This window comes from Grampus griseus (genome assembly GCF_964374135.1).
Source record: "Grampus griseus genome assembly, chromosome: 3".
NCBI lineage: Eukaryota > Metazoa > Chordata > Mammalia > Artiodactyla > Delphinidae > Grampus > Grampus griseus.
The window spans coordinates 137,455,916-137,466,245 of NC_139019.1; the positions used below are offsets into that span (position 1 = coordinate 137,455,916).

At 36.6% G+C, this 10,330-nt stretch overlaps 1 protein-coding gene across 1 annotated transcript in view; it reads left to right on the top strand.

Moving 5' to 3' along the window:
- GABRA1 (gamma-aminobutyric acid type A receptor subunit alpha1) overlaps nucleotides 1-8,005 on the top strand; it is a gene marked incomplete at both ends in the record, with an annotated part of 54,963 nt that extends 46,958 nt beyond the window's left edge. Inside the window, 2 exons of the mRNA XM_082651232.1 lie at nucleotides 2,525-2,727; nucleotides 7,694-8,005. Coding sequence (XP_082507358.1) covers nucleotides 2,525-2,727; nucleotides 7,694-8,005 — 515 coding nt within the window. The remainder of the gene's footprint in view (nucleotides 1-2,524; nucleotides 2,728-7,693) is intronic.
- Between the last annotated feature and the right edge of the window lie 2,325 nt (nucleotides 8,006-10,330).

Here is a 10,330-nt window from a genome sequence, read left to right on the forward strand (position 1 = left end):
TGCCTATAAAATGAGAGTACAATTAAAATAAAATAGTGCCATTTAAAAGATTAAGTGAGAAAAATAAAATAAAATTTGTAAATTGTCGGGCTCAATACTGGAAACTTAATAGATACTCAGCATATTTTTGGTTTTTTCCCTTTCCCTATAGCAGGAATTGTAAGACAACACACACACACACACACACACACACACACACACACACACCTCTCTTTATGTTATTGTTAACTGTTTTTAATTTATGGATACATTTTTTTTAAGAACACCCATTCCCCAATTACTTTTAACAGTTCGTGGCCCACATAAGCCAAAATTCAAATAAAAAATGGAATTCACTTTAGCGGGGATTTATCCAAAAGGACTGAAGTTGATCATAATAAGTTATTAACTTTGGGGCTTCCCTGGTGGCACAGTGGTTAAGAATCCGCCTGCCAATGCAGAGGACACGCGTTTGAGCCCTGGTCCGGGAAGATCCCACATGCCACGGAGCAACTAAGCCCGTGTGCCACGACTACTGAGCCTGCGCTCTAGAGCCCGTAATCTGCAACAAGAGAAGCCACCGCAATGAGAAGCCCATGCACCGTAACGAAGAGTAGCCCCTGCTCACCGCAACTAGAGAAAGCCTGCACGCAGCAATGAAGACCCAACACAGCCAAACAATAAAAAAATGTTATTAACTTTGTCCTTAGTAAGTATCAGGCTAAGTGCTAAACATTTTATTACATTATTTTATTTAATACTCACAATAGCCCTCTGAGTTAGACTTAGTAAAATTAATTTATAAGGAAATAATTACAAAACATCCAGAAGCTCAGAACCGTGAGGCAATTTTCCCAACGTCACTCAGCAGTTACAGAGCTGGGATTTGAAACTGGGTTGCTCTGTTTTCCAAATACTGACATTTAATTACCTTGCTCTTTGCTCAAGTTAATATTGATATGTAAATCTGGGGGCTATTTTCCCACCAATATTCCTGAAACCATTTGTTGGTTACATAATATAGTTAATGCCCCAGAACTTTCTGCAACACCTCCAATGTTCATAGTAAGTCTATTTCCTACAACTGTGACCATGTATCAAAAAAATGAGTTAATAAAAATCTCAGTGTTTCTTCTTAGTCCTATCACTTTGTAATAGAGTTAAAGATCATCTATCTTGAAAATCATGGAAACTAGGGAATACTGTATGGTTTAAAGCAGCTTAGAAAAATTAGCCACCGACCAGCTGTGTAACCCTGCTGATTCTCTAAAATTAATCAAAAGGGTGAATCATAGGTATGAGTTTTAGACACACGGGATGACAATATCTTCTGTGGCAATAATTTACTTATCTTTAAAATGCTTTCACATATTATTATATTTAATCCTCAAATAATCTTGTAAATGTGCAGAACTTTTCCTCTCTTAGAATTTCAACAATGATGTAAACAATCGAGAGAATGAAGTTTAAATCATCACTTTTAAAGTTATGGAGACTGAGGGCCCTAGAAGTTAACTCGCTTACTCAAGGCTATAGAGCTAAGTAGTGAGGAACTAGTTACTGGAAGAGGTTAAGATTTTTTCAACATCATGCAACCTAAGCCACCCCCACTGGGTTCCTGTGATTTTTTTCATACATTTTCAAATGGCTTAAAAGGGAACTTACAGTATTCTAACTAGTTTAGTGCATTACATATAGTAGGTTGATAATATTAATTTGTTAAATGAACATTAATGGATGTCATCATTCACATACCAACACTTATAATAATCTAAGTAAACTAAAAGCAACTGATGTGAAAATTGCTTTGAATGTAGGTGATTTTAATCAGTAGGGATAGATTCACAGAATAGGGAAGATAGGGCAGCATTAGCAGAGAGAGTAAGACTGTGGACATTTGAATCTGATGAATGGGTTCAAATTTGGTTTTGCTACTTCTGAGCTATGTGACCTCAAGCAAGTTACATGCAACTTATTTCAGGAACATCTTCAAAAGAGTATCTATTTGAAGAATCAGGAAAATATAGTATAAAAGCCAAAGAGTTAATAATGTAACAAGATATTATCCTAAAATAATTTAATTATCTATCAATGATGAATTATCAAAAAGTTATTGGTCTCTTGGATTGTATATTCAAAGTACACAGGTAGAATATTAAACAGAGCTGAGGATCCAGGACTACTTATGGATCAAGGACAGTGAAGATACCTGCTTTCTTTTTCCTACAGTTGGGGACAGTGAAGGAATATTATTTCCTTTCCTACCCAGGACACCATGTTCAAGACACCTATTTACAGGAGTTCACTATCTTATTAACAGCTTCTCAATAGCAGAGGAGTTTATCCCTCCAAGAGCTCTCCATCAATACTGCCATACCATGAACTGCAAACTACACTGGGGTTAAATTAAAACTCATCCATCCCAAACCAAAATGGGATGAACTTGAAGACACACTCTGTCTGTGTTTCCCTTTACATAAGTAGGCTGACCTCAGTGATGAAAGTTTGTAGTATGAACCTACAAATTCACTTTCTTTCTTTACAGGAGTAACAACTGTGCTCACCATGACAACTTTGAGTATCAGTGCCAGAAATTCCCTCCCTAAGGTGGCTTATGCAACTGCTATGGATTGGTTTATTGCAGTGTGCTATGCCTTTGTATTCTCAGCTCTAATTGAGTTTGCCACAGTAAACTATTTCACCAAAAGAGGTTATGCATGGGATGGCAAAAGTGTGGTTCCAGAAAAGGTAAATGCTTTAATATTTCCTGTGATATAGCACTATTATGTCTTTTTAAACATATAGGATGGAATGTTTGGACTTGGGGAAATGGATGAAGAATGCAGAGAAAGGGTCAAGAGGATTCTTTGTTTCTTATGTCACAAATGATTAAGTGCTATGAGAATTTTGTTATTGCTAAGCAAAGGTTGTTTCAGTGGATAGATGTTCAGAGTAGAATGAATGAGATAAAGGAGAAACACAAAGGTAAACATCTCTCCTCAAATATGCTTTCCTATGGTCCCCATTGACGTGAGAACTGTTTTAACAAACCTTACATTAGGAGCAATTATGCCATTATAATTTTTGTAACTTGAAAATTATAGTCTTCTGGTTGTTTTCCAAGCCTAATAACTTTGGTCAGAAATGTTATTACTTTAATGGCTCAATTGAATTGAGCTTGCAAAATGCATTATCTCTAATTTTCACTAAAGGGTAGGAAACACATTTTCTTTTTCCAAAATAGAGGTTTGCTTTAAGAATCATAACACACAGAATTCACAGAAAAATTCTTCACTGTAGAAAATTATCAAGTCAAGAATATCACTGTTCTTCTCAATTAGAACCTACTTTAGAGTGAATTTTAAAGCATAGTTGGGAGGGACTTCCCCCATGGTCCGGTGGTTAAGACTCTTCCTTCCAATTCATGTGGTGAGGGTTCCATCCCTGGTCAGGGAACTAAGGTCTTGCATGCTGCAGGATGCAGCCAAAATAAATAAGTAAATAAATAAAGCACAGTTGGGGAGGATATTTCTACTTCTGGGGTTTGAAGGAAAAATATGTCAAAATGCAAGGGAGCCTTGGGATGGTGGAAAGAAGGGCAAAGTCACAGACACAGAGATTCTAAGACATCTAGAAGTAATCTGGGAGGAATCACTCTACAGCAAATATAGAATTCTAGTGTCTTGAGTCAGTCCCTAAAAATACAGTTCTGTGGTCAAATACACTTGAATAATTCTGCATACTGTCACCAAGTCACAGTATAGTAAAGAGTCTGAGAGGGTGTATAGTAAAGAAATCCATTTAACGATGTTTTTCCCATAGCTCCACAAATATACTTGAAAAGAGGATCCTTTGTGTTGGAAACATCTACCACATTTAATAGAATCTAAAGCGTTACTGCTTATACGATGTACCACTAATACATGTATACATAAGAAAGAAAATATGCTGCCAAGCAAAAGCTCTTTGAGCTTTACCTTTCAGCCACAGGTGAATCAGTTGAACACCTCAATGATGTTGTACACAAGCAACAGCATAGAAGGTTCTGCATCAGATGCACTATCACAACCAAAATGGGCCAGAACCAGTCCTCAAAATTCACCTTGCCTTGAAACATCCTTGCCCAGTATAAAAAAAATCTCTGAATTTTCAAATCAAGGACCTAGGCTCAGGTTCAGTAAAGAGGAGACAAGACAAAAGGGACTGCATTTACCAGTTGGAGAAAGGGGTGAGAGAGTGGAGACAGAGTTTGTGTCCAATACTTACCTTAGCCATTGATGGCCTCCGTTTGTCCTAGAACAAAAGGGCAGTCCCAAAGGAAAGAGCACCAAAACTGAAGATGAGTGATCATAAGACACTACCAATTGTAAGACATAGCCCAAAGTCATAGACGTGGACATTTTAAAAATGCACATCTTAGAATCACTGGCATATTCTATTAAAGTTCTTCAAAATTAATTATATGCAAACATCGGTGATATGCAACTGAAAAATGAAATGCAAGCACTGGGAAAAGTTGCTTTTCTATCTTAATCCTTTCTTTGCATGCTGCAAGAGGCCAATGTCTTTCTGATTGTGGCTCATCAGTATCAGTGGTTAATGACTTGTTAGATGAATTGAACTGGATCTGGAAAGCACAGAATTTGGGTTGAGGCATTGGTGAGCTCATAGTTGAGTTTATATTTCTCTCTTTCTGACCGTATGTTAGTCTTTCAAGTGCTGTGTCTCAAATAAAATATTTCAATCTCTATCAATCTACAGTCCGTGTTATTCAGTGTACACATATAGCTATAGGTATGGTCATATCTATATATTTTATGTATATATAGATAGATACATATACATAATGCCTATATCTGTCATCCTAATGAGAAAGAGAATATTTTTTATAATTTATCTATGTCTCTGTAAAAATCTTCCCCAGGGCTTTGCCAGTTTGATTAGCTTATAATAAGGAGCATGATCACAGTGTGATTCAGGTCTCATTTTGACATTCAGAGAGAATAAATAACATATTTTTCCTGTGACCAGGTGAGTGTTTTCAGGAGAGGTAAAATTTCAATCTCTGACATGGTATAACTTCAAAAAAAAAAGAAAATCCACATAGGGCATCATGTTTTCAAGCAAGCATATAGTAGCCTTCTCAAGATCCATCCTCATATGTTTAATTGTTGAAAGAAATACCAACTTCTTTTTTTTTTTTTTTTGCGGTACGCGGGCCTCTCACTGTTGTGGCCTCTCCCGTTGCGGAGCACAGGCTCCGGACGTGCAGGCTCAGTGGCCATGGCTCATGGGCCCAGCCGCTCCGTGGCATGTGGGATCCTCCCGGACCGGGGCACGAACCCGCGTCCCCTGCATCGGCAGGCGGACTCCCAACCACTGCGCCACCAGGGAAGCCCCCAACTTCTTAATGAATATGGGGGAGCTCAATATTTTCAGAAATGAAAAAAACTATATTATTTCCTGAGAAACCAACCAGATATTTCTAAATATCCTTTTCAACATGATGCTGCAAAAAGAAAGAAAGAAATAAAACACTTAAGTTGAGAAAATTTAGTATTAGGGTATTATGATAAATTGGCAGTAGGAGAGACGAAATCTACCAATAATACAAACTCTTCTCCAAGAATTCTTCCTGTGGCAGATTATTCATTTCAGTTTATCTAATAAGGTATCTGTCACTCAACAAATTTTGTTTAGATTAGAACCCATTGCCTCTCTTCAACATCAGAGTGCATATACATTTTATCTAAAGGACATACATGCTTTTCAATGTATCCTTTAATATTAGATCTGCTATTTTCTAAGCAGTGGACTCAATACAAGTTCAGTCTGGCTGTTTGTGTTGAAATAATTCATATCACTTTTTGACTTGTAGTCATTTGGACCACATTCAGAGAGAATCAATTTTACTCATTTTATTTTTGTACAAATAATTATAGAAATTTCTGTCACTCCTCCTAAAGCTTAAGCAAATCTGCCTTCACTATGAAATGGGTGTATACTTGGACTAAGTGGCCTTACTTTTAATGGTGTAATACTAGGAGAAAAAAAAATCTGGGCTTTTTTTTGGTTTTAAGTCCCAGTGAATGTATGCTTAAGGACTTGGAGAGGAGAAAAGGTAGCAGATAGGTCATGGAGTCGGATAATAAAGAAATTAACCTGTTAAAATTGCACCTTGTGAGTGAGAAATAACAGCTCTTCTAGAAGTAATAGTTTATTCTGATTTGATATTAAAAATACAGATTGTCCAGAGTATATCGAGTCTGGTTGGTCAAGTTTAGCTGCTCATGAACATTCTCTGTGTAGTTTATTCACAATGTCAATAATCAGGCTTCACTCCCTAGGAGTTCTGATTCAAAATGCAAGATTGTGCCCAAGACATTTACACTTAAAAAAATTTTAACTGGTGATTTAGTGTGCACATAAAAACAAGGTTCACTCTTCTAGACTAGTGCTATCCAGCAGGAATATAAGTGAGCCATAAATGTGAGCCGTATATATAATTAACATATTTCTGGTAGCCTTATTTAAAAAGTACCAACCAGTGAAATTAAGTTTAATAACATACTTTAGCCAAATGTCAAAAATATCCTCTTTACGTATAAGTAATTCTAAACATTATTTAGGAGAAATATTGTACTTTTTTTTTTTTTTTTTTTTTGCGGTACACGGGCCTCTCACCGCGGCAGCCTCTCCCGCCGCGGAGCACAGGCTCCAGACGCGCAGGCCCAGCGGCCATGGCTCACGGGCCCAGCCGCTCCGCGGCATGTGGGATCCTCCCGGACCGGGGCACGAACCCATGTCCCCTGCATCGGCAGGCGGACTCCCAACAACTGCGCCACCAGGGAAGCCCTGTACTTTTTTTATTTTTCATACTAAGCCTTCGAAATCCTATGTGTACTTTATACTTCCAGAACATCTCAAATTAGACTAGCCACATTACAAGTGCTCAATAGTCACAAGTTACTGATGGCAACTCTATCAGAGCACATAGCTCTAAACAATGATACACTTTATTTCTGAGAAACAGAAACTCTAAGAAATACCGCACTTGTCAATTACTGCACAGATAACGTTGATAAGCAGCCAACACTGAGCAAGAATTGAATTCAGGGTATCCTGACTACGTAGCCCTGCTTTGCCATTTGCCCATTGGAAACATGGGGAGAAGGAACAAATAATTAGTTCAGCAGTTTTTCACTGCAAAACAAACTACCCCAAAACTTAGTGACCTAAAACAACGACCAAGCATTTTGGGCTGGGAAAAACCTGATGGTATTTCTATTAGTCTGACCTAGGCTCATGCCCAAAAGTCCCTGATACGTGGTCATAGTTGGTCCTGCCCAAAACATCCATAAGATGTTTGGTCCACACCAAAGGACTTTGTTATTTCATCCTGTCCAAAACCATTTGGCATGGACCCGATATGCTCATGGACATTTTGGATAGGACCACATTTCAAGGACTTGGCGTAAACCAAATGTCTTACGGACCAACTCTCTTATGGACATTTTGGACAGGAACAAATGTCCTGCAAGGTCACTTGTCAATCTGCGTTTTTCATTTCTCCCCAAAATGCAGTTGTAAATTACGTTCCTTAGATTTTAAATAAAGCACATGTTTGAGTTCTAAAGGTCCCTTTGCTCAGCAACTTATAAACATGCTTCCCACAGTTTACTAAACAAAATACTTTTACTATTTCCTTCTACAGCCAAAGAAAATGAAGGATCCTCTCATTAAGAAAAACAACACTTATGCTCCAACAGCAACAAGCTACACACCTAATTTGGCCAGGGGTGACCCCGGCTTAGCCACCATTGCTAAAAGTGCAACCATAGAACCAAAAGAAGTCAAGACGGAAACAAAACCACCAGAACCGAAGAAAACCTTTAACAGTGTAAGCAAAATTGACCGACTGTCAAGAATAGCCTTCCCGCTGTTATTCGGAATCTTTAACTTGGTCTATTGGGCTACATATTTAAACAGAGAGCCTCAGCTAAAAGCCCCTACCCCACATCAGTAGGTCCTGTCATTCACATTCTGTTGTTCAGTCCTCTGCGCTGGGAATTGCTTTCTGTTCTCAACGCAGTAATTCCCATCTGCTTTATTGCCTCTATCTTAAAGAATTTGAAGATTTCCTTATTTCCATAATTCATATAAGAACAACAGACCCCTGTCTGGCAGTCCAGAGCAGAGCATACAGCTGAGACAGGATTCTGAAAGAGAGAGCAAGACAGAAAAATCACGACAGAAGGAGACAGAAGGGAAGAGAGAGGAAAGGTGGGGGAAGTAGGTCCAAAGACATGAGGAAAAGTAGAAGAAAAATCAAACTTAATTCTATAACTCTGGGTCATTTGTAGATATATATTTCCAAATATTCTAGAGAAAAAGATACTGTATATGTCAAAAATATTTTTATGTGAAGGTGTTTAAAAGAATAAATTATAAATGTTTAAAGAAGAAGCATTTTAAAAAATCTATGTCTTTATTGCACAAACTACAATGTGCTTCTTACATTTCTGTTTTGTTTTTTAAACCGATGTATAGCTTTAACATTCTGTTTCCAAAGCTAAAGATCCCCACTCTTTCTCCTTTTAAGAAATGCCTAATGCATTATTTTGTTGTTAAATGCTATTTTAAAATTTATGGAAATTGCATTGGCAAATGTGCAGTTCCTCACTGTAGAGCACATTTAATCCAATGGAGACAAATGCTTTAAATAGGCTGCTTTACTATCATCTGAGCTTTTACCACTAGACTCAATGAGGAGTCATTTTAACAGATACACACTCAATAAAACTAAAAAAAGAAATAATAAATTTAAAAAGAACAATTTTAAAAGATTTATTTTCCATCCTGTCTATATCCAGATAGCACATGCATCCAATAATCACTGGATTTTCATTCTGAAGATGTTTTTAGAGGGGCAAAAATATTTTGCAAGCTCTAGAATTGTTGAATGTATTATTTTATATAACAGTACATTAAAAGCTTTAGATTGAAATTTATGACTAGTAAACAAATATAGAATATATAAATTATATATGTAAATATACGGCATGAGATTGTAAATTTTTTCACTTTTTTAAAGGTTGTGTTCTTAAAATACTGTGTAGGACTCACCGCTCTTAGCTGTTAGAATGTTGTTAAATGCTATGGAAATACTTTTAGAGCCTGCATTTAAGACCAGAACAGCCTGAAGGAATCAGATGGAAGTTCCAATATATGGGTATAAAATCTACTTATGGAGAGAAAGCTTGTAATTGTCCAGTGTACAGCAGTAAATCAGTTGCTATCTGCTCAAGTCATCCCACATTTCCCTATTTTAAGCTCTTGTAATATAGAAAGAAAATGGAAAAGCACTAGTGGGAGCTAGAAAATCAACTGTATATTATTGCTATCTTTGCTGATACCAACTATTTCAATAAGTGTTGTACCATATGTAGCATTAAATATAAAAATACATGAAAGAATGTACAGGAAATAGCTTTTATTGAGTAATATTACATTTCATTTATACTGTAGCAATATATTTGTAGGCATACTACGTAAGGGCTTTAATGACAAGAGGTCCATTAATACTCCCTATGAAAATTCTAGTCTGTTTCATTACTTCCCAGATGTTTTAGAAATAAATATTTATGCAGAAGGTATTTTTGAAGCCTCCTTTTGTCTGACAGAATTTCAGAGATATTTAAAATTAGTGTCCAGAATCCACAGGTTATGGTCTAACCACATTTAGAATACTATGACATAAACCTGTCATCATAATTACCAAATAAGACAGTTGGGATCCATACCCAAGTTTTGAGCAATGTTTGTCTCAAAAAGCTGCTATCCAATGATGCAGGAAAATACAGTTTGTGTTTTCCTAAACAAACTCTGGTTTTGTTTTTAAATGTGCTTTATTGTTTGATATGGTCCTGCCTAAATTCAATGAGCTAGCCCAATAAAGTGTGAACCAGGATATTTCATCCTTCGGTATCATGTGTAGATATCATGTATAGAAATAAAGTAAAATATGGCTCTAACTTCTGTGTTGCTGTTAATCTTGTTATTTTGGGGCGTTAATCTAATGTGTTTATTAAGAGCATTTTATCTTCCAGACTCCTCATAGCTAACATTTGGTCTGTATTTTGCTCATTAGATGTGAATATTTCTTATTAGTCTGCTTTCTGCTATGCAATGACTGCATTTCTATCATTTCTTAGTTTGTTAGTATATGTGGACAGTATTCTATTGTATAAATTGATTGCACAACTTATCAAAGACAAATGATTCTATGTAGCTTTTCTACAGTGCTTTGCTAAACCATGTAATACTAGTTAAGTCTTCCTTGAAAATAAAG